The 23,513-nt window shown below is 39.4% G+C and overlaps 2 protein-coding genes and 1 non-coding gene across 5 annotated transcripts in view; 1 reads left to right on the forward strand and 2 right to left on the reverse strand.

Moving 5' to 3' along the window:
- Positions 1 to 1,214: 1,214 nt before the first annotated feature.
- On the forward strand, positions 1,215 to 8,730 carry LOC141611927 (WAT1-related protein At4g15540-like). Of its 3 annotated transcripts, none has more exons than XM_074430583.1 (6): positions 1,215 to 1,574; positions 2,886 to 2,999; positions 6,949 to 7,186; positions 7,558 to 7,716; positions 7,810 to 7,961; positions 8,202 to 8,730. In XM_074430583.1, exons 1-6 carry the CDS (start codon positions 1,321 to 1,323, stop codon positions 8,362 to 8,364), a joined length of 1,080 nt encoding a protein of 359 aa, XP_074286684.1. In that variant the 5' UTR covers positions 1,215 to 1,320; the 3' UTR covers positions 8,365 to 8,730. The 3 variants fall into 3 exon arrangements, with proteins under 3 accessions (XP_074286684.1, XP_074286686.1, XP_074286685.1); XM_074430585.1 differs by having other exon boundaries at positions 1,438 to 1,574; positions 2,891 to 2,999; XM_074430584.1 differs by lacking the exon at positions 1,215 to 1,574 and adding an exon at positions 1,650 to 1,755.
- Positions 8,731 to 11,545: 2,815 nt separating this feature from the next.
- LOC141611928 (xyloglucan O-acetyltransferase 3) overlaps positions 11,546 to 23,513 on the reverse strand; it is a 57,177-nt gene continuing 45,209 nt past the window's right edge. The window contains exon 3 of the mRNA XM_074430586.1: positions 11,546 to 12,559. Within this exon, the coding sequence (XP_074286687.1) occupies positions 11,777 to 12,559 (783 nt within the window). The 3' untranslated portion in view covers positions 11,546 to 11,776. The remainder of the gene's footprint in view (positions 12,560 to 23,513) is intronic.
- LOC141615547 (small nucleolar RNA R71) lies at positions 20,175 to 20,281 on the reverse strand. Its single transcript, XR_012529963.1, has one exon. It is a non-coding gene; the product is annotated as a small nucleolar RNA R71 (small nucleolar RNA).

Below are 23,513 nucleotides of genomic sequence, written 5' to 3' on the forward strand. Positions count from 1 at the left end.
GGATGAACGGGAAAAAGGTGCTGTGGGGGTGTCTCGACTGTGGCGAATTGGGTAAGAGAGTCTCATATTGCTGAAGCGGAAGCAGTCCTCGAGGGAGTTAATGAAGCGTTGAGGAAGGGACATACGAGGGTCGTCTTTGAAAGTGATTGCTTAATAGTTATTGAAGCTTTGAAGAAGAAGACTAAAGGGAGGAGTATTTTTTCGTTAATTTTGGACGATATTTTAGCTTTATGTATTTCTTTTAATTCCGTTATTTGGTCGCATACTAGTCGCGTTAACAATTGTGTGGCGCATGCTTTAGCTCATATTGAACCTAGAGTTGTTGGTAGAGTTCTGTGGTCGAATGTTTTACCACCGATTGCAAACAGTGCTGTAATCTTTAATTATCGTTAATTCAGTAATGCCTTCGGGCTTTTACCTTCACAAAAAAAAAAAAAAAAAAAAAACTATGGAGTTCTTATTATGGATTTCCAGAAAAGAAAGTGCATTTTGTTGACATGAGTAATACTTTCAATCCCTATAAGCACTAGTCATTCAAGCTTATGAACGCATCTCTTCAATGAGGGAAGAGCAAGGGAAGGGAGCTATGATAAGAACTAGTTAAAGAAAAATGGGCGGGTATGGACTAAGAGAAATGTCCATGGACCGGCCCGTTAAAGAAAAATATATTTCTATTTTTCATATGACAACTTTAATAACATAAAAGTAAACGTATAGAACTATAACTAATTATTTTTCTACGTAAATTTAAGCAAAACGAAGTCGAACCCAAAAAAAATAATAACTCATAAACCTACTTTATTCTTGGTAGTAGGTAATTTTGTTTAGGTTAACAACCGATTGTTTTGTTTAAACTTTGAGCCCCCGGACTTGCGGGTGGGCCTGCTTATTTTGATGGACGGGTTTGCACAATCAAACTAGGGCTGCTATAATGGACACGGGTAATAAAAGTAGGCCACATTTTGGTTTAAGTGTAGACCTGTCCTTATCCAACCTGACCCGACAATAATCACAACTTACACAAATAATTCACCGAAACGTATCAATAATTTTTCACGGTACAAAAACTAGTCTTTAGTCTTTAACCCCATACTCAAAAATCACTCAAATAATGGAGTATGAGACTTGATCTAAATAAAAGCAATCTAAGCGGGGCAATTCACAAGTCATAATCAGAAAGACAAAAATAGTGCAACCACTTGCTCAAAATGACCGCAACTTTAAAGACCACAAAGAAAATCAAAATCCAGGACCCCCACCATCTAAATAATACGGAGTACAAGTATACAACTCCCCATATTTTCTTAGTTATTAGAGAGGATGGAAGGAGGGTACTTGTACAAAGATGTTCTTCCTTTCGTACTCATGGTGGCTCTTGAGTGTGCAAATGTTGGTGTCAATACAGTTTTTAAGGCTGCCACTAACAACGGAATGAGTTACTATGTTTTTGTTGTTTACTCTTATTCTATTGCTGCCTTTATTCTCTTCCCTTCCAATTTTTTATGCAGAAGACCTTTGCTTCCTCCATTAACCTCAACAATCATTGCCAAACTTTTCCTCCTTTCACTTATTGGGTATGTGTCTCACCATCTTATATATTCTTGCTTATATATAATACTGATTACTGAGTAGGATTCTTTTTTAAAGAACGATCAAGGACCGAGTCGGGCGCTTGATCAAGTAGCCGTCGATCAATCCATACAATTTTCTTTAGTGTTATCCTGAATCCCCTTTGTGTGTTTTAAGCACAAAAAGGTACTCCCTCCATTCAACTCCACTTTGCATGTTTCTCTTTTGCACACTATTTACAAGCGGACATTCAACTTCAATTTTCTCTCGATACGTAAGTTAAAATATATTTATGTGAGATCTTATTTGATTCGTCTTTAAGAGTACATTAAAAATATCTAACTTTTATAATTTTTGCAAATACGTAGCTAAAGATATTTACCGCGCAAAAGTCGCGTTGGCAAATGCGATAAAACAAACATGTAAAGTGGGGTTGAATGGAGGGAGTAGCAAATAACAACATCCATTTTAAAAACGAGGCGTGGAACAACTTTCTACTCTGTAGTAGCTTATGCAACTCAATAAGCAACTCCGTATTATAGTTGGTTATAAACATTAGATTTTTCTTACAATATCATTCGCATAGATAAGATGGAGGTATCGGTCTTAAACTTAAGACGTGTCAAATACCATATCATTTGCATAAAAAAGACAAAAATAAAATGCCTAGATATTAGCAAAAGACTTGTCTCACCTATGCAAGTTGTATGGTGTTTGAACCGTTTTAATCTCCCACTTTGGGAGAAAGTGGGAGATTTAATGAGTACACACTTGTAAAGTTTCAAGAAATTATGATGATACAAAGTATGGGTTAATGTACTCCGTATCAAAGTATGGGTCGTCTTAAAGTAAATAGAGGCCCGGTGCACGATAAAAAAATGAGGTCCCAAATATGAATGTATAAAGTGTACTATAAAGTGTATTACAGGTTTGTATTAAATTTTATTAGTAAAGCTTATAAATTTGGTGGCCAAAACTAGAGGCCCGGTTCCGCCGCTCGTGATCGCCCGGGGTATTAGACGCTCCTGATGGGTAGCAGCAATAATTTACACCACAATTTGCTCCTCTCAATCGAGACAAATCTAATTTCCGTGACAGCTGAGTCTTGTCCTAGATGGTAGATTGTATTTTCATATATTTATTTATTTATTTAGAGAGTTAATATTAAGTGTGGAGACCTTGATTACTAGTTACTACTCTGGTCTCCGTAGACTAGCCGGCCTTGATGAGTTCTCAGTATGAAGTTAAAAATAAAATAAAGCCAGGGTTGAAAATCTAAGTGATGATGTTGAAAATGGATGGTAATGGTTGGACAGGGCAGCATGTTTATTGTCCGGGTATAAAGGCATAGAGTATGGATCCCCCACGCTTGCTTCAGCAATGAGCAATCTCATTCCTGCTTTCACTTTCATTTTAGCCATCCTTTTCAGGTTCTTTTCTTCTCTCTCTCTTATCACATACGGAGTACTATACTTCCGTGCGTTTTCTCTCAAATTTCTAGTGTTTTTAGATGTGTTATTAAATACACACTACTAATTTCCCTTTTTTCCATCACTAAAATGAATTTGCTACGGAAATACCAGGAAAGGGACTTAATTGCCCTACTAATAAACATGTGACTTTCAGGTAGACCGGTCAAAAGATGACCTGGCCCGGAAAACCGACTGAAACCCGCCCGAAAATAACCTGCCCGAACCCGACCCGATAAAATGTGAACCCGAAAATGACCCGACCCGGTAATGACTCGCACATTTAGGGCCAAGACCCGACCTGACCCGTAACCCGACCCGTTGATGGGAAATTTTATTAAAATTTAGTATTTAAAGCAAATTATACTAATATAAAATGATTAAAAATATTCCAACTTTCAAAATATTAAATAAAGCATGCTGATATATGTTTTAAAGCATAGTTTTAGCACATGATTAATTAATCAAATGATTAGAAGATATATAGTCGCTACAGAAGATATATAGTCGCTACTCACAATTTGTCACGCACCATATAACAACTTATCAGTTCAACATTTCGCACAAAGTTGAGATATTACATATATATTAGAGAAAAAAAAAATTCTTACTATACCATGTATTAAAATATATAATTGAAAAAAATTAACAAAAACCATGTCGTTAGAACTAAAATTAAAGAAAATAAGCATCTTTAATGTTTGTGGCCCACAATTCATTATTTTATTCCTAATTATTCATCACTCTGCTATCACCAAACCCCACCCAACTCTTTTACTCTTACTAGTTTTAGACCCGTGCATAAAAATGCACGGGTTGTTTTTAAAATATTATGGTGATTTTTTTTTTTCGATTTTAAATATTTTTTTTTATCGATATAAGTATTTGTTATGTATTACTATGGTGATTTTTATGCTAAAAAAATCACCATAATGATTTATTCAGTATAATTATTATGGTATTTTTTTCGATTTTTAAAATTTTCATTTCAGTGATTTTTTTTTTTTGCGAGATCTTTTAGACCTATATTTGTTATGTTGGTTAATTCCGTAGTTATTAAATTTACTTAGTTAACGATGCATTAAAAATTATTGAAGTAAGAAATTAATTGATCAAAATTTATGCAAGTGATTGTATAAGTAGTGGTGGGGTCAAAAGTTTTTTTATCTCCTTAATTGAAGCAGCCTATCAGAAGTCTTAAAAAGACTTGGCTTTTATATAATGTAGATTTTATTCATCTCCTTAATACCGGTGCCCACAAACAATGGGAAGAAAATAGCGGATTGGAGGGAGTATTTGCTTATTAGTAAACCATGTTTGATGTCGAATTAGGTGCGAAAAATATAGTGTACTTCTAAGTATATTATTGTCTCACTTTGAAAAATTATGTAATTATGATGAATATACATCTAAATAGTTAAATTGTCCCACATCAAAAGATTATTATAAGGTGGGATAATCTCATGACTATAAATAAGAGTATCATTGAATTTAGGTATCAGACCAAAATATTTTGAATCTTCCAATTATTGTACCAGTTGCAACACACAAGTTTTATATTATAATTAAGTTAATTACCTCGTTGCAACGCACGGGTGTGAAACTAGTAAATATATTATAGAGTAAATTATCAATTACACCCACGTCAAATACACATTTTTACATTAACTCCCACGTCAAATTTTTTTATTAAATTACACCCAAGTTAATTGCTCAGTTTACAAATTGCACCCAATATCGGAATCCGGCCAAATTTCCGTCAATTTTCAAAATTTCTGGGATAAAACATATTTTTAGGACGATTTTGCCCTTCTGCCTTTCTTTATTAACCTTGTGTGTGTTTGATGTTTACTTTCTCATTCCCTTCCCTTCTTCATCCTTCTCTCTTATATTTCCCCTAATTTGATTTCCTTCATTGTGTTACTAATCCTCAAGGTAATTCATTCCCCATTGTTTTGTTTTTGTTCAATGTGTTCAATTTTATTAATTTGTATTTAATGAGCTGTTTCAGTTCCTCCCGTTTATCGGCAACCATTCCTGCAACAGACCAAACATACGAACGTAAATGAAATAACCTAATTTAATAGCCATCAATGAAAGTAGACCTGTTAAACGGGTTGGGCGGGCGGGTTACGGGTTCGGTCATTTCAGCTTCGGGTAAAATACGGGTCGGCTCAGTTTCGGGTTTGTGAAATACGGGTTTATACGGGTTTTGGGTCGGGTTAGGGTCAAAACGGATCTTCGTTACTCCTTTTTAAATAATTGTATAAATTATTATTTTTCCATCTCTTTATTCGAGATTTTTTTGTATCCTTTTATTTACTCTTAAATTCATGATCAATTTATCTTTTATTTTTCTATCTAGTAGTCTCCCTTTTTTACATAACATATACAGTATATGTTATGTAAAAAAGGGAGACTACTAGATAGAAAAATAAAAGATAAATTGATCATGAATTTAAGAGTAAATAAAAGGATACAAAAAAATCTCGAATAAAGAGATGGAAAAATAATAATTTATACAATTATTTAAAAAGGAGTAACGAAGATCCGTTTTGACCCTAACCCGACCCAAAACCCGTATAAACCCGTATTTCACAAACCCGAAACTGAGCCGACCCGTATTTTACCCGAAGCTGAAATGACCGAACCCGTAACCCGCCCGCCCAACCCGTTTAACAGGTCTACTTTCAGGGTGTTCCGAAAAGTTAGACAAAGTTATTCCTTGTTCCTTCCTTCAAATCATTTATTTACCTTTTGATATTTTTTTTATGAAAAATGTTCTAATTAAAGGTAGACGAACAATTAGAGCCTAGTGAATAATAATACAGAGTACAACATGAAGTGAGTTAATTACACATCTACAACTTATAGGTTGACTAGGTACACCTAAAAAAATCCTATTTTTCTTTTTCACTACTCTCCCTAATATTCGTAGCTTGCGTCTGGATTTTTCTAACTTGGTGGAATGGTAATTGCATGAAAGTTGAGATAACCAGCTTTTCTGACCCACCAAGAGCCAACAATTTGTCCATTTCTAATCCTGTTAATTGCGTGCTATCTTGATTAACCATAATTTTTCGCAAATTCTTACTTTAAGACGGCCAATTTTCATATGAAGTATCAGACGACATATATAATTATTTTATGGTTAAATGTAATCATAATGATACAGTCAGTATTATCGCTTATGATAACTTATTTTTCAATAGCGATTACATTTGGCTGTAAGTTGGTTACAACATCTCGTCTTATTATTTCAGACCAAAATAACGCATCTAAATGACGCTACTTTTATGATGATTTTATAGGTGACCTTCTTATGGTTAATTTGTGTAAAAAATTATATAGGCGCTAATTTTATAGAGGGTATCTAATAAACAAATTAGACAATGACATGGTTGTGTTAGTGCCATAGTGGGTTATTATCACCCAAATTCGAACCATTATATGAATGAGGTCAATTGTCTCTTAAAGATCACCAGATTTAAACTTTCTATAACCTAAACAGACTTGTTCAAAGCATTTGTTTTTAAACGGTTCATTACATAAGTATTATTAATAAAATTATTAATAACAAAAGCCACGAGTACAAACATAAATATTTACCTAGGTACAAACATAAATTTTATTTTGTTAATTAATAAAATATTCTTTCTCCGATCATGAAGTTGCGAGTTCGATTGTCACTCGCGACATAGTGTGCTCATTTAAAAAAAAAAAAAAAAAAAAACTTGAGCAAGAAACTACATTTGACTAGAAGTTTTGATTGTTGGTTAGATCAATTGGCTGGTTCTTTCTGTCCTCAAACACTCGAGTAAAATAAAATTCGACAGTATTTTTTTTTTTAAATGGTGGTCGATATGGGGTAAAAGCTGAGTGCTGTTTCTAAAAAATTACACAAGCACAGAATGGAAAAACTGGTGTGGAGAAGTTCTAGCAGTCAAGTCAAGATTATTGGCACATTGGTATCTATAGCAGGTGCATTGGTCATCATCTTTTACAAGGGGCCGTCTATATTGATGTCTGCTCCAAAATTATCAGCAACCTCTATCAACTTTCTCCACTCTTCGAATTCCAAGTGGATATTCGGCGGCCTTCTGCTAGGGGGTGACTACATTCTTACTCCAGTTTGGTATATTGTACAGGTACAAACCTTGCTTTTATTTTTTGTTAAAGAGTTGTAATCCTCAGGGACCAGATCAGTAGTCCTACGTCAAAAGTGTAGTTGGTCATCGAAGAGCAAACTTTTAGTGGCTGTACTTGGTAATCATAAGAGCGCGATTTTTTCTTCTAACAAATGCATCTCATTATGAACAAACTTTTACTCATTGTTATGGAAATTTTGTCAACTTACTTGACTTGACTAGATGAAGTATCTCCGCATGTAGTATAATCGAAATTACGGAAATGTGAAAAGCATACCCGGTGCATGTCTTATAGACAGACTTGCGCACAATTCAATGAGTATTACTTCTTATACCATCATTTTCTTAGTGTCAGTGTGGCCATGTTTCAGGCAAAGATCATTAAGGAGTACCCTGCGGAACTTGTGGTAGTCTTCTACTACAGCTTTTTTGCAGCGATTATCACAGGAGCGATATCATCAGTTACAGAACCGGACAGGGCAGCTTGGATACTGAAGCCCGACATATCTTTGGCTGCTATTCTCTACTCAGTACGTATAAATACCCTGTTGTCTGACCAAACTATCAGTCTTTTTTATCGTCTTGGCGAATGTCTCTCATCTCTTCGTGGTCTTATCATACAGGGCTTGCTAGACTCGTTTTTGTCCAATACAATCCATACATATATCTTGCGCCGAAAAGGGCCATTTTACATTGCAATGTTCAAACCATTGTCCATAGCTATTGCTGCTGGAATGGGGGTCATATTCCTCGGGGATACCCTTTATCTTGGAAGGTATGAGATCTAACTACATTACCCAGACCCATGTCATACCCTATGTTTGAGAGTCAAGAGTTGGAAGGGTACGCGATGTGATATGAAGGGTTTGAATAGAACGGAAATACTGACCGAACTTGAACATACAAAAAACAACCCATGAACCCAAATGGACCCAAATCAGAAGTATTAGCATACCTATGTTCTATAGGTGCCTTTATTCGAGCAATAAACACTTTGAATTGGCTCTCATTGCAGCATAATAGGATCAGTAGTGATATCCCTTGGCTTTTACGCTGTAATGTGGGGAAAAGCCACGGAAGAGATCTGCACTGATTTTCGATCTGAAGACTTGGAATCATCTTCACAGAAGGAGCCCTTGTTAGCAAGTTCCAAACCCGAATCTTTATCTTCAAGCTGACATAACTGTGCACTCAACTTCTGACAATAACAGAAAATACATTTTGAGGCTATCAGGTAACTTGAGTCTGTAAAAATAGTTCGACCTCAAGGTAGTCTGATGGTTGTGTCCATATGTAAGCATGAATTGACCGGAGTCCGTTAAACCCGCCATAACCTGCATTGTTTCCTATTCGATACATTATATATAGTCTTAAGCGCAAGCAAGATGCCAAGACTCACAAAGGGATCAGTATTGGTAACTTCAGTATGTAAAGTAAGCTATGTCGTTCTAAATTTTAAGGATCATATTGTATGCATTAGTTTTCCTTTACTTGAGCAACCAACAGTACGATTCAATAAACTATATTGCTGAAGTTTCTGGTCACTAATTTTTCTATTAGTATTTTGATATGCAATGGGAAAATTGTCAAATTTGATCATAGTATTCTCTGTCTAGTCAATTACTCCCTCCGTCCCGGTCATTTGTTGTCCTTTGGTTTTGGCACAAAGACTAAGGGAAGGGGACCAATTACTAAATGACAAGTATTGTGCGGAAGCGTGAAATATCCTGTGTTGGGCCTCTGCTGCACCTGTGTCCACAACCCATAATAGTACGATATTGTCCGCTTTGGGCCAAGCCCTCACGGATTTACTCTTGGGCACCTTCCCAAAAGGCCTCGTACTATTATATTTTGTAAACACCTATAAAGATGAGCTTTCATTTTTATTCTACCGATGTGGGACAAGGGTTTGCACCCTAACAATCCTCCCCTCAAACCAAAGACCATCATCTTTGACTCGGACCTTGACCTCCAAGGAAAGGGAAGGGGACCAATTACTAAATGACAAGTATTGTGCGGAAGCGTGAAATATCCTGTGTTGGGCCTCTGCTGCACCTGTGTCCACAACCCATAATAGTACGATATTGTCCGCTTTGGGCCAAGCCCTCACGGATTTACTCTTGGGCACCTTCCCAAAAGGCCTCGTACTATTATATTTTGTAAACACCTATAAAGATGAGCTTTCATTTTTATTCTACCGATGTGGGACAAGGGTTTGCACCCTAACAATCCTCCCCTCAAACCAAAGACCATCATCTTTGACTCGGACCTTGACCTCCATGAAGGACTCTCCCACTCTACAGCCCCAACTTCTAGACACCCGAAACATCACAAGTCTTGATAACCTCCCCTTAGCCGACACACCATGCTACCACGAGCCATGTCTTGCACCACATGTCACCGCCTGGTCAAGTGAGTGCCCCCACATGCTCCTGAGCCTGCATGTCCATGTGCCCTTTTTGGGGAATTTGCTACACATGCATATCGAACATCCTCTGCATCCAATATACCCTGGACCGGGTTCGTCACTTCAGAAGTCCTAGAACACAAACGGTCTCGGCATCCAACCTTGAAAGGACCCACTGGACTGTGGCACCCAATCTGATAAGGGTCCACCTGATCAACAGTTCTAGTACACAAATGGTCTTTTGTCCCACAAGACCTATGACGCCTTTCATCCATTTAACCCTGGACCGGGTCTGCTCAAGGACTCACCCCGAGCTAGGAGTTCCATGCCTTACAGTGTACAACTTCAAGTCTTGGGCCTGTTGATGCATCCTCGTGTCTAGCCCAAGTCGAACCTTGGGCTCTGATACCACTTGTTGTGCGGAAGCGTGAAATATCCTGTGTTGGGCCTCTGCTGCACCTGTGTCCACAACCCATAATAGTACGATATTGTCCACTTTGGGCCAAGCCCTCACGGATTTACTCTTGGGCTCCTTCCCAAAAGGCCTCGTACTATTATATTTTGTAAACACCTATAAAGATGAGCTTTCATCTTTATTCTACCGATGTGGGACAAGAGTTTGCACCCTAACAACAAGTGGAATAAATTTAGTGTGAATGATCAAATTACTCATCAATTAAATTCATTCTTAAAATAGAAAGGACAACAAATGAACGAGACACCCCAAAATAGAAAAGGACAACAAATGACCGGGACAGAGGGAGTATTTAATAGGAATATTTATAATAGTTGGGCCTCAACCATCACCTTAAGGTTTTGGTTGAGATGGTTCATCTATCATGGTATCAAAGTCAGTGTGACCGAAGGTCACGGGTTCCGGTACGGGGGAGCCGGTGCACAACTAACCACTCTTCAAGCCCAACGGGCATTTGAGTGAGGGAGCGTAATAGGAATATTTATAATAGTTGGGTCTAGGTTTTGGTTGAGATGGTTCATCTATCATTATTTACCTTTGTTTTTGGAGTGTTGCCTAGAAAAATATCGAGGGAGTGACAATAAGCAGTAATGTTGCTTTTTCTCTACGAAAAACAAATTATACATCAAGTTGTGACATCAATCTTCAAACACAGTGTTAGGAATTTGGTGCCTTGAATTTGTGTTGTAGACGGACTAAGCTAAAGTACGAGCCAGAAAAAGTGAAGGCGTTAAAGGAATGATGTCAAGCCTAGGTGTGCAAGCAGTTCGCAGGTGGTAGATTTCATTGGTTTGCTAAGCTTAGACTTTACATACTACGTTTGACTTTGTTTAGGGATTTAGTTTAGTGGGTTTCCTAAACTACTTAGTCCTTTACTTGTTTTTGGTTTGTACGTGGGTTATTTAGGAAATTAGATATTAATTTCCTAATTATCTTTGTTTCCTAATTAGTCTAGATCTCTTACTTAGGGCAGAATAAATCTATATAAAAGCTCTTGTATTAGTCTAGGTTAATTAAGGAGGTGAAGATAGTATTTGTGAGCACAATCGTATGAGAGTCGATTTGTGAGGTTCCCTCCGGGAGGAAGCTTCAGTTTGTTCCGGGCTCAAGTAAATTGGCGTTCGTCTGAATTTGGAGATTGAAGGAATCTGTTCGGATCTTGGCGGCCACAAGATCGTTTGTCCTTAATCTCATTTGGGTAGTCTCTTTTGTATTACTATTTTGTTGGTAGAATAGGGTATACTTTTGGCTCATATTGAGCGCGTGTATACCGGTCTACTTTTGTACTATTATCTCCACAATAGTGAATTTTGCTCTCCTTCAGGGTGGACGTAGCCAGTTATTTTACTGGTGAACCACGTATATCTGTGTGTCACTTTATTTATTATTCGCTATATTTTGTTCTTATCACCCTAATCAACTAACTATTGGGTAACGGGACGCCTCCGTTACAACACACAGTTCTGTATTCATCAAATGAGTAACACACAGTTCTGTATTCATCAAATGAGTATTTCCTGTATAAAGTACAACAGATCATGCCTATACCATATTTATCTCCAGTTACATGTATACGACCAGAAGGTACATCCCAACCAAATCCAATTCTTGCCGAAACTGATTCTGTATTCACTGTCATGTATAGAATGTAAATATTGTATACCTGAGTTATGTACTATCCCTGCTGTATCTTTCCTAAAACCGAAAATCATTGTGAAAACCCGTCTTCTCGCATCATAACAGCCAGCAACAAATCATTCCATACATCAATTGGTCCAGGCATACACCAATGAACACAATCATTATACCCTTGCATATACTTGTTACCCCAGTGCTCCCCTGGGTGACCATCTGGCCTCATTAACATAACCCGGGTCACATCCAAAGCCCTAAACCGTTTCCTAGACCCTAACCCTGACGCGTCTTTTCTCGCCCTTTCCAATTCCTCCACTTGTAATTCCCCTAATTCCAACTCGAAACTTCTCTCCTTTGCCTTCTCTTCACTGTCAGGACCGGTTCTATTGCAGGTACCACCAGTGTTCCAAGCCCCATTTTCAAAATGTGCTGGTGAAAATGTCCTTACGAAGGTCAACATTCCTGTCTTACACTCCTTGCACTCATTGATGTGTTTAAGTGCCTCTCGTATCGACATTCTGAGAGCGTAATTGAGTCCTAGCTCAGTGACATTTGGTTCGTTACAGTAGACACATCCGATTAGCTTACCTTGGTGATATAGGTAGTTTTGCCTGAAGAACCAGTGAGCAGCCGATATAATGGCATAGTCTAAGGCAGGAAGCTTTGAGGCCCATTTCTGATCAACCTGGTCAAGGTGAAGATTGAAACTTCCAGTCCCGGAATTGTTGACCATTCTTTCTTCAGACTTGACTAGGAATTTAGACCAAAAGATCATGAGGGTGAAGTTGGAAGAAGGGAAATACCATGTCCGAAATCGGTCTTCAGAATCTTTGTATACATCTGTTGGGGTTTCTGTCTGCCAAAGACAAATTAACATTAACCCTGTTGAGCTAGTAAAAAGTACTGCATATATGAACTAAAAAAGTCACTAAGGTCGAATCACTCGCAATATAAGAGAAATCAATGAATGTACTCGGTAAGGACATATGCGTGCTTGTTCAATCGTCATTTATGAATATTTCTAGTATATTAATCTATCAAAATAATCCTCCCTTCCTTCAACTCCAAGTCTCCAATACAAATCTATTAAAACAATCAAAGCGTCTTGCTTGTGACGATCACAAATTGAGACGGCACAAATATTACCACTTTAAAATAAAATGTAACCACCTATAATCAAATTTTCTCATTAAGATGGTCACATTATGAGTCCATCACAAATTGTAACGTGCTCACACCTATCACAAATGAGAGTAAAATAATATACTCCTACCTTACAACTCAAGTCTACCAATTTCTTTTGTAAACACTATTATAAGTATAAATAATCTTCAAAATTCCTTTCAAAATATATAAGAGAAAACATAATCAATGTGACATTTTGTTTGATTTGTCTTTATATATATATCAAGAATTTCTAACATTTTTGTGGATATGTAATGAATCATATTGACAATGTAAAATATCCATTGACATACATGCAAAGGAATAATGATCTAAACCACGAAATCTATACTTGTGTTTGTTGGTTATTTAAGTGAAATCATCAGCCATTTAGCATAGTCGGGGTTTTGTTCAATTGTTCAAAGATGGGTGAACTTGAAAATACTATATCATGTGTTTAAGGGTGCGGAGTGCACACTCATGTAAGTGATTTCCATGTTTGCGGTTTACTAAATGATCAAGTCTCCTAATTTGAGAGTTATTCTGTTCCCTTTGGATTTGTTCCTCTTGGCTTTGTTTGTTGGATTTGGTGAAATCTTGTCTTCGTGCCTTTTCATTTTGGGTGCCTTTCTTTTGTCATTATCCAAAAGGAACTACTTTAAATAATGGGAAGTTTGTCAAAGGCAAAAGATATGTAATTGCAAACATTTTAGTTTATAATAATAACATAATTGTTTAGGCTAAAATTTACATAATAGGTAAAGCCCACTTAGTAAATAATTGAGGAAATGGGCCATGAAGGGATGAACCATGAAAGGGGAGTCCGTGGGTGGAGGAAGGTCAGATGGGTCAGGAAGCGCGTAAGGGAAGGCGAGGCCCACTGAGAAGAGCGTCCGTGTTTAAGAAAGAGTTCAGGGAGAAGACATGGAGATCAGAGAGAATGGAAGGAGATGGCGTGTTATGGAAAGAGTTATTATGGAAGTTATATTCCTTTCCATAAACGTGGTAGGATAGACCTAGGGTTCTTACTCTATAAATAGCCAAGGAAGCCATCAAAGAAGGATATTCAGGATCTCACACACAATACCTTGTGCTAGCTAACTTTACATTCCGTCTCAATTGTATTCATCCTCTCATTCGAAGCTAGTGCAATATTTGGCAGGGTACCGTCCTCCCGCAGTTGTTCCCACGTTGGGTTTTCCGCGTCACCAAATTCTACGTGTCAATTTATATTCCCTACTTTATTTCCTTATTTAAAATATCAAATACAAACGATCAATTAAGCAACCAACGAGTAAGACCGCATTGACCTAATACAATTAACTTGGTAAAAATCACCTAAACAGTTTGGCGCCCACCGTGGGGCATTGTGGTCGTCAATCGTTGATAATCTAAATACGTAATGGATAAGCAAGTATTAGAAGTCGTGTCAGGGAGTAGCCAACCATCGTTGCCGCCAAACTCTACTCAAAACCCGGCATCAACGGTGTCAAGTCAGGCTCCTGGGCACACTTCTAAGAATTACATCTACGGGAAAAACTTCTTTACCTCCCAAAACACCTGCTGCCGCAGCCCAAGCCAGATCAGACAAAAATACAACAAGCTCAGGCCTCACCCCGCCACCCAGTCCAACACAAATCCTGCTCGCTGGCGTAGAGAACCTTCAGAAGGCCATGGAAAACATGAGAGAAGAACAGAGGAAAGCCGAAGCCAAAGCAAGGAAAAGAGACATAGAGCTCTGGGCATAGATAGATATTTTGAAGCAGCAGTCTATCACATCAGCAAGCAAGACATGTGAAGAAAGAGCTCCAGTAGTGGATCTAACACAGGGGGCATCAGGCAGCAGGAATCCGCTTCAACAGATACCAGCTGAACTAGTAATAAGGCTAGATCTAGCTACATTATCATCAGATGAAAGGATAACCCCGCGAGGGTTGGAATACCTCACACCAGATAGCTGGCAGCCAACCAGCCATGTGGAAGCACGGTCAGGTAGCCTTCCTGTGGGTAATCTCATAGCAATCAATCAGACACCTGGCACAGGGTCCACAGGCATCCCGCAGGAGAACTGGCAGCAGGGAACACTCGTGACTACAACCCCATTAGCTGCCACGACACATCGGAACCTTCAACAGTTTGGACCAGGAATCAGCGCGCTGAATCAGCAGGTAGCTGACAGGCAAGCCCCAGACTCAGGAAGCATAACTAACCAGCAATATTTGGAGTTAAGAGAGATGCTAAGCAGGGTTCCAGGATTGCACCTCCACTTGAGAAGGTGGCACCTGACAGTTATGCCGACTCATCATTTGTGGACGCTATATCCGTTACAGCCATGCCAAAGGGATTCACAAATCCAAACATGCCTCTCTTTGATGGCACGATAGATCCCTTTGACCATATGAGCCAGTAAAAGCAGAAGATGATGACAGTGACAGCTGTAGGGCAAGTAAAGGAGGCTTGCGTGTGCAAGGGATTTGGATCCACATTGACGAGGCCATCACTTCGATGGTTTGTAAGCCTGCCCAATAGGCCGATCTCCATATTTGCTGAATTGGTAAATGCATTCACCCAGCAATTTGCAAGCAGCCGGAAGCCACAAAAGCATGCAGAAGACCTATACCGAATCGTCCAGGGAACAGGAGAAACCATTGGGGAATACAACACCAGATTCAACAACGAGAAGGTGGCAGTTCGGGAGTTTGATGTTTCAACAGCAGTAGAAGCTTTCAGGAGAGGCCTCTACCATGACTCCGACCTATACAAGCAGCTAACTATGCACCTTGTCATAGCTTTGAAGCGGTACAAGAAAAAGCAGCTGCCGCAATCAGATTGGAGGAAGACATCCTAGCCAGAGCCAGCCTGCCTAATACACCAAGCGTATCCAGCACCTCAGCCGTAGAGAAATCAGCAAGAAAGTAGTCTACTAGTAAGAGGGATGAAAGATACAGGCCATATGGAAGGGGAGTTAACAGGATCGAAGAGAATCAACAACTCCCTACTCTGACAGAGTACGGATTCACTACGGGCATCGGAGGAATCCTGAAAGCACTCAGGGAAATGGGAGATGGAGTAAGGTGGCCCAAGCCACCAGTAGAAGGACATGCATGGTGAAAAGATAGCAAGAAGAAGTGTGAGTTCCATCGTGACATTGGGCATAACACTGAAGACTGCTACACGTTGCGAAGGGAGATCAAGCGTCTGTATGAGCAAGGAGAACTGAGCCACCTATTACCACGTGGGGAAAAGCAGCAGGATAAGGTAGGCTCCGCGAAGCCTACAACTCCACCCACATGCACCAAGATAATAAACGTGATAACAGGCGGCTCAGATCTAAGTGGATTGACATACTCAGCAACTAAAAGGCACGCCACTGAGACTAAGGGAGATAGGCCAGCAAATTCCTGCAGAATTTCTCACAGTGATCTACCTACTGTTGCCTTTGATGAAGGAGATATATGTGACGAACGGGAACATCATGATGCACTCATTATCACCCTGTCAATGGCTAACTGTACAGTCAGAAAGGTCCTGGTAGATACAAGCAGCTCAGTTAACCTGATCATGCTGAAAACAATAGAAAACATGGGATTTAGTGAAAAAGGATTTACAGAAGAAAACCATCCCGCTGGTAGGATTCAGTGGGGAGACAGCTAACTCACTGGACGAGATAGTCATCCCAACCTATGTGGGAGGGGTCAACAAGCAGATCAGGTACCTGATCATAGACGGACCCTTCACCTACAATGTCATCCTAGGAAGACCGTGGCTGCACCAAATGAAAGCAGTCCCCTCAACATATCATTAATGCATAAAATTCCCCACTCCATAGGGGGTATAAATAATACGAGGAGATCAGGAGGAAGCTAGAGGCTGCTACAAGAGAGCACTAAAGTGCACCGCCAGCCGTCCAGTATAGCAATTACAGAAGCAGCCTGTCCAGGACAAATACATTGAGCCCCCAGCTGAGGAGCTAGATCAGATCAACCTGGACAAGCTGCACCCAGAGAGGACCGTGCTAATTGGAGCTGGATGCACAGGAAACCTGAGACAACAACTAATCGAATTTCTGCAGGCTAACATGGATTGCTTTGCGTGGTCAGATGACGACATGATAGGAATAGACCCATCCATCATAACACATAAACTCAGTGTGGACCCAAAATGTAAACCCATCCAGCAGAGGCGAAGAAAGTTTGCGGCTGAGAGGAATAAGGTAATTAATCAGGAGGTAGACAACCTTCTGGCAGCAAAGAAGATAACAGAAGTAAAGTATCCAGAGTGGCTATCCAACGTGGTGGTGGTGCCTAAGAAGAATGGAAAATGGAGAGTATGCGTGAACTTCACTGATTTCAATAAGGCATGCCCTAAGGATCCCTTCCTGCTACCTCATATCGATGCAATGGTGGATGCAACAACAGGACATGAAATGCTGACATTCCTGGACGCATGGAGTAGCTACAATCAAATCAAAATGGATCCTGCAGATCAAGAAAAGACAGCGTTCATGTCTGAAAGAGGGATATATTGTTACAACGTCATGCCATTCGGCCTAAAGAATGCAGGTTCCACATATCAAAGATTGGTCAACCGCATGTTCAAAGAGAAGATAGGAAGAATAGGTATATATTGATGATATGGTAGTGAAATCAGAGAAAGCTACAGATCATATACGGCACCTGGCAGAGACATTCAGCACCCTGAGGGAGTACAAGTTGAAGCTAAATCCATCTAAATGCACCTTTGGAGGAGTGTGCTCTGGTAAATTCTTAGGCTACATTATAACCCAGAGGGGGATAGAAGCCAGCATCGAGCAGATCAAGGCGGTATTGCAATTGGAGTCACCTGAAAAACCAAAGGACGTTCAGAGACTAGCTGGCAAGGTAGCTAATGTGACTCATTTTAGAGCATATTTTGTCCCCAAATTAGCCTCATTCCTATGCGTTTTAGTGCATAATTGGGTCATTTACTATCTTTAGTCTTTCGTTTTGCATATTCTTTGAGGTTTTGATCCCTTGGTAGGAAAGGAGTAAGAACCTTGCATTTTCGTGGCAAAATGGAGCTAAATTGATCGAATCTAATGACCAAGCATCAAAGTGAAGACAAGACTAGAAGGCCTATGTAAATAATGAAGTAAATGGGCAATGATGAGAAGATCCGTGCATCTCCAACAAAATCCTTGAGGATTGTTGGAGAAAGAAAAGAAGAGAAGCTGACTGGCTAACAATCCGGGCGTCGCAGTGCACGGGACGAGCGTCCTGGCCTACTACAATTCGAGCGTCCTGTTGCTAATCCGCTCGTCCTGGCCCCTCTCAATCCGAGCGTCGCCCTCAGCAAGCCGCTCGGATTCCTCTCCAGTACGGGCCGTCCCTCCCTCAAACCGCTCGGGATGAGCATATTCTATGAAGACTAGCGAAGCGGAGATGAGCATCTCCCTCGAGAGGAGCACTTCCTCAACTTTTCTTATGGGTCTTAATCGTCATTTAAGCCCGTAGTAACCCTAATTTATGTACGTAATCCTTAGTATAAATACCCCATGGTACTAATTAGATTTGGATGTCCTTCATATGCTCTTTTTATGTTCTAATCTCATCTTAATCTTGTAATCAACTCTTAATTTAGCATTAATACAAATCTCATTTCCTTAATTTCTCTATTGTTCATCATTTATTTTGGGTAATTGAAGATTATTTGGGTATTATTGGGAGATTGACAACCTTCCATCAATCATCAAGTATTTCTATTATTCTTTGCTTATTATTTTGGAATCATCATTAGGTATAATTCTCTTACTCCCTTTTTAATTATTGTTAATCATCTTCATTTATTCATCATGTTTTGTCTTGCTAGTATGATTGACAACCTTGTTAGCATGTTAAAGTTGATAATGATTGAGTAGTCATCTTAACTAGGGTTAATGGGGAATTAGGGGAAACCAACATGGGGGATGATTCATGCTTAATCTAATATGTTCACATAATTTATTTGCTTGCTTGTTGTGATCTCAACTTATGCACATGTTATGTTTGATGAAATGCGAGCCTATGAATCCTTACATTTTTTACCCATCACTTACCTATTCAATGAGACTTGTAAGTCATAAACCAACTCGAGTCTCATTAGACCATGCATAAAGTTGAGTAGGGAGGATTAAGTCGACTTGTAGGTGTTGTACAATCTAATCGATTCGGCTCCGGGACCCAAACCTTCCTAGGATTGTAAGATATAAACCAACTCGATCTTATCACAACAATAATTGCTTGCTTATAATTTGAGAATATGTTTGTATGATCAATTCCCATGTATCCCCTATGAACCCATGACACCCTAGTGCTTTTAATCAATTGTTTACATCTCATTTTAATCATGTTGCTTGTTTGTTTACATTGTTATTTAGTTTGGTGATCTCTTATCTCAACCCAAATTGTGACACCCTTAGACACGACCATTTGCAATCGAAAATCCTACATCAATACCCGTCCATTGGGATCCAACCTTTACTTACCTCTTTACTAATAGTAGAGTAGTTTGTGAAGTTATATTGTTTTGGTCTAGGTAACTTTTGTTGACGAGTAACAAAACCGACGAACCAAAAATGGTCCCGTTGCCGGGGATGGTGTTAACGTGATTTGATTTTCTTTGATTGTTCTTAGTTGTGTCTTTATTTGCCTTGAGGAAGTAAAATTCCTCAAGGTTTGTTCTAATTATTTTCGAGTTGTTTGATATTTTGCATGTCTAGAAGATCACAAGGTAACTTGTTACCCATTGATCACGAAATTGAAAGAACTTTGACCAATAATAGAAGACTTGCTAGAAATTCTTTGAGAGGTATTGGTGAGATTGTGGATATTCAACCAAAAAATATTGAGTTCATCAACCCTTTTGCAAGAGAAGGAGAGGGGAACCCAATACAAAATCAACCACAAAATCAACCCACAATGCCTAAATTTTCATCACATTCCGTGCCAACCGAGGAGAACCTACCAAATGGTACTCCCACACCACAACATTTGACCAGTAATTTCATTGCAAAATCCGCATTTATCCAATTAGTCGAAAGAAGCCAATTTGGGGGGATGTCTAGTGAAGACCCTCATTCTCACATGGAGACTTTTTGTGACTATTGTGATGCTATTTCACAAACCGGAGTGACTCAAGACCAAATTCGATGGGTCTTATTTCCTTTTTATTTGATTGGTACCGCGAAACAATGGTTAAAGAGCTTTGATAAGGCTACTCTTGGTATTGACTCTTGGAAGAAATTGGCACTTGCTTTCTACAAAAAGTTCTACCCTCCGGAAAAGACTAACATGCTAAGAGCCCAAATCACGGGATTCAAACAAAGGGACGAAGAATCTTTGTATGAAGCTTGGGAGCGATTCAAAGGAACTTGTCGCTCATGTCCTCATCATGGACTTAGCGAGTGGTTCTTGGTACAACAATTTTGGAATGGTCTATATGAAGACTCCCGAAACATTCTCAACATGGTATCAAATGGTATGTTTACCGAAGTTGACGATAATCAAATATGGAACAAGATTGAGGAAATGGCGGTCCATAACTCACAATATAGTAGACCTCGGAAGGCTACTAGAGGAGGAAAGCATGAAGTGGACTCTATTACTCAATTGGGTGCTCAACTTAGTGTTCATATTGATACTATCAACTTGAAGTTTGAGAAGGCTATGGCTAAACTTGAAGAAGCCTCCAAATCACCTAAGCAACATGTTAATGCCATGGTGGCATCTTCATCAATTCCAAGTGGAATATGTGAGAGTTATGGAACTTTGGGACATGACCAAAATGAATGTAGGGGAACAAGTGAACAAGTGAATGCTTTTCAAGCATACAAGAGTGGCACCCCTTATTCCAACTATTACAATGAAAACACCAAATTGCATCCCAACCTCTCATACAAAAGCCAAAATGTTCAAAACCCTCAAACAACATACACCCCACATCCTATGAGAAACCAAAATCAAAGGCCCTTTTACAACCAAAACCAAGGTTATCAAAATCAAACTCCATACAATCAAACAAATGACCAAGGTTTTGATGTTCAAAAAGCGGTCCTCCAAATGCAAAAGAACCAACAAGAGTTTTTCACTCAAATGCAAAAGGATAACCAAGCAAAAGACATAGCCATTAACAACATACTAGCTCACACAAAGATGTTGGAGACCCAAATGTCTCAATTAGCATCTTCAAGTTCACAAAGACAAAAGGGGCAATTACCACATCAAAGTAATCCCCCAAGACAAGAATCGGTGAGTGCCATCCATTTGAGGAGTGGTACAAACTATGAAGAGCCAAAGAAGCAAGTTGAGGATGATCATTTATTTTGGGTAATTGAAGATTATTTGGGTATTATTGGGAGATTGACAACCTTCCATCAATCATCAAGTATTTCTATTATTCTTTGCTTATTATTTTGGAATCATAATTAGGTATAATTCTCTTACTCCCTTTTTAATTATTGTTAATCATCTTCATTTATTCATCATGTTTTGTCTTGCTAGTATGATTGACAACCTTGTTAGCATGTTAAAGTTGATAATGAGTGAGTAGTCATCTTAACTAGGGTTAATGGGAAATTAGGGGAAACCAACATGGGGGATGATTCATGCTTAATCTAATATGTTCACATAATTTATTTACTTGCTTGTTGTGATCTCAACTTATGCACATGTTATGTTTGATGAAATGCGAGCCTATGAATCCTTGCATTTTTTACCCATCACTTACCTATCAATGAGACTTGTAAGACATAAACCAACTCGAGTCTCATTAGGCCATGCATATAGTTGAGTAGGGAGGATTAAGTTGACTTGTAGGTGTTGTACAATCTAATCGATTCGGCTCCGGGACCCAAACCTTCCTAGGATTGTAAGATATAAACCAACTCGATCCTATCACAACAATAATTGCTTGCTTATAATTTGAGAATATGTTTGTATGATCAATTCCCATGTATCCCCTATGAACCCATGACACCCTAGTGCTTTTAATCAATTGTTTACATCTCATTTTAATCATCTTGCTTGTTTGTTTACATTGTTATTTAGTTTAGTGATCTCTTATATCAACCCAAATTGTGACACCCTTAGACACGACCATTTGCAATCAAAAATCCTACATCAATACCCGTCCCTTGGGATCCGACCTTTACTTACCTCTTTACTAATAGTAGAGTAGTTTGTGAAGTTATAAATATTGTTTTAGTCTAGGTAACTTTTGACGACGAGTAACAAAACCGACGAACCAGTAGCAGCTTTAAGCAGGTTCATCTCAAGGTCCTCAGACAAGTGCAGGCTATTCTACGACATACTAAGAAAGAGCCAGAAGTTTGAATGGACCACAGACCACGAGCAAGCATTCAGGGAGCTGAAACACTATCTCAGCAACCCACCACTACTGTCAAAGCCAGAACTAGGAGAACTGCTGTTCCTCTACCTGGCCGTCACAGAGGTAGCAGTATGTGTCGTTCTAGTCAGAGAGCATGAGAAGGAACAGAGGCTAGTCTATTATGTAAGCAAATCTCTGCTGCCAGCAGAGACCAGGTACACATCTCTTGAAAAGTTAGTGCTAGCTCTAGTAGTGGCATCTTATAAGCTACACCCTTATTTTGAGTCCCACACCATACATGTCGTGACCAACTACCCGCTGAAATCCGTCATGAGGAAACCTGAGCTGTCAGACAGGATGTCAAAATGGTCTATACACCTTAGTGGGTATGATATTCAATATGACCCTAGGACAAATCAAATTACAAGCACTGGCAGACTTTGTTTCAGACTTTAGCCCAACCATCCAAAATCTAGCAGACGAGGAAATCTTGACCCTAGAAGGGGGCAGGGAGACAAGGGTCTGGCAGATGCACATAGACGAAGCCTCCAACCAGAGGGGGGGGGGGGCAGGTGTAGGGTTAATCTTACGATCACCACAGGGGGATCTGATAGCACAGGCAGTGAGATGTGAATTCAAGGCAACTAATAACGAAACAGAATACGAGACTTTGATACTAGGAATGCAGCTAGCTCTGGAGTTGGGAGTCAGGAACCTAAACATATCTAGCGACTCTTTGCTGATAGTCAACCATGTGAATGACGAGTTCATAGCCAGAGACTCAAAAATGATCGCATATTTAAAAATAGCAAAGGAGTTAAAACAGAAATTCAAAACCTGCAAGCTCAAGCAGATTCCCAGAGATCAGAATGTACAAGCAAATGCCTTAGCAACTCTGGGGGCAACATTCAAACCAACAGAACTATCCAGCATTCCCATCGCACACATGCTGGAGCCTTCTATCCAGAAGGCAGACGAAATAGACAGAGGAGAATTGGAGGATCAGCTAGACGAACTGGGAGTTCAGACAGCTACGGAGGCTGGGAGATTCCTCACCAATCGACCGGCCGCTGATCGGCCGATTACACAGCAGTGATCGGGATCGCGGACGCCCTACCTGGACTGGCTGCGCCATAGTAAGCTGTCAGACGACAAGAAGGAAGTAAGAGGCTTCAAAATGAAAGCCTCCAGATTTATACTGATTGATGATATACTCTTCAGGAAATCAGTGGCAGGTCCCTACTTACGATGCTTGGACAAGCAGGAAGCACAGACCGTGTTACATGCTCTCCACAGTAGTGAAT

The sequence above is a fragment of the Silene latifolia genome, chromosome 11 (assembly GCF_048544455.1).
Source record: "Silene latifolia isolate original U9 population chromosome 11, ASM4854445v1, whole genome shotgun sequence".
NCBI lineage: Eukaryota > Viridiplantae > Streptophyta > Magnoliopsida > Caryophyllales > Caryophyllaceae > Silene > Silene latifolia.

Bases quoted from the DNA above. Each gene is read 5' to 3' on its own strand.
- LOC141611927 (XM_074430583.1), top strand. From the start codon at position 1,321: ATGGAAGGAGGGTACTTGTACAAAGATGTTCTTCCTTTCGTACTCATG. The intron at 7,187-7,557 runs GTACAAACCTTG...GCCATGTTTCAG, and splicing joins CAGTTTGGTATATTGTACAG to GCAAAGATCATTAAGGAGTA. The intron at 7,962-8,201 runs GTATGAGATCTA...CTCTCATTGCAG, and splicing joins GATACCCTTTATCTTGGAAG to CATAATAGGATCAGTAGTGA.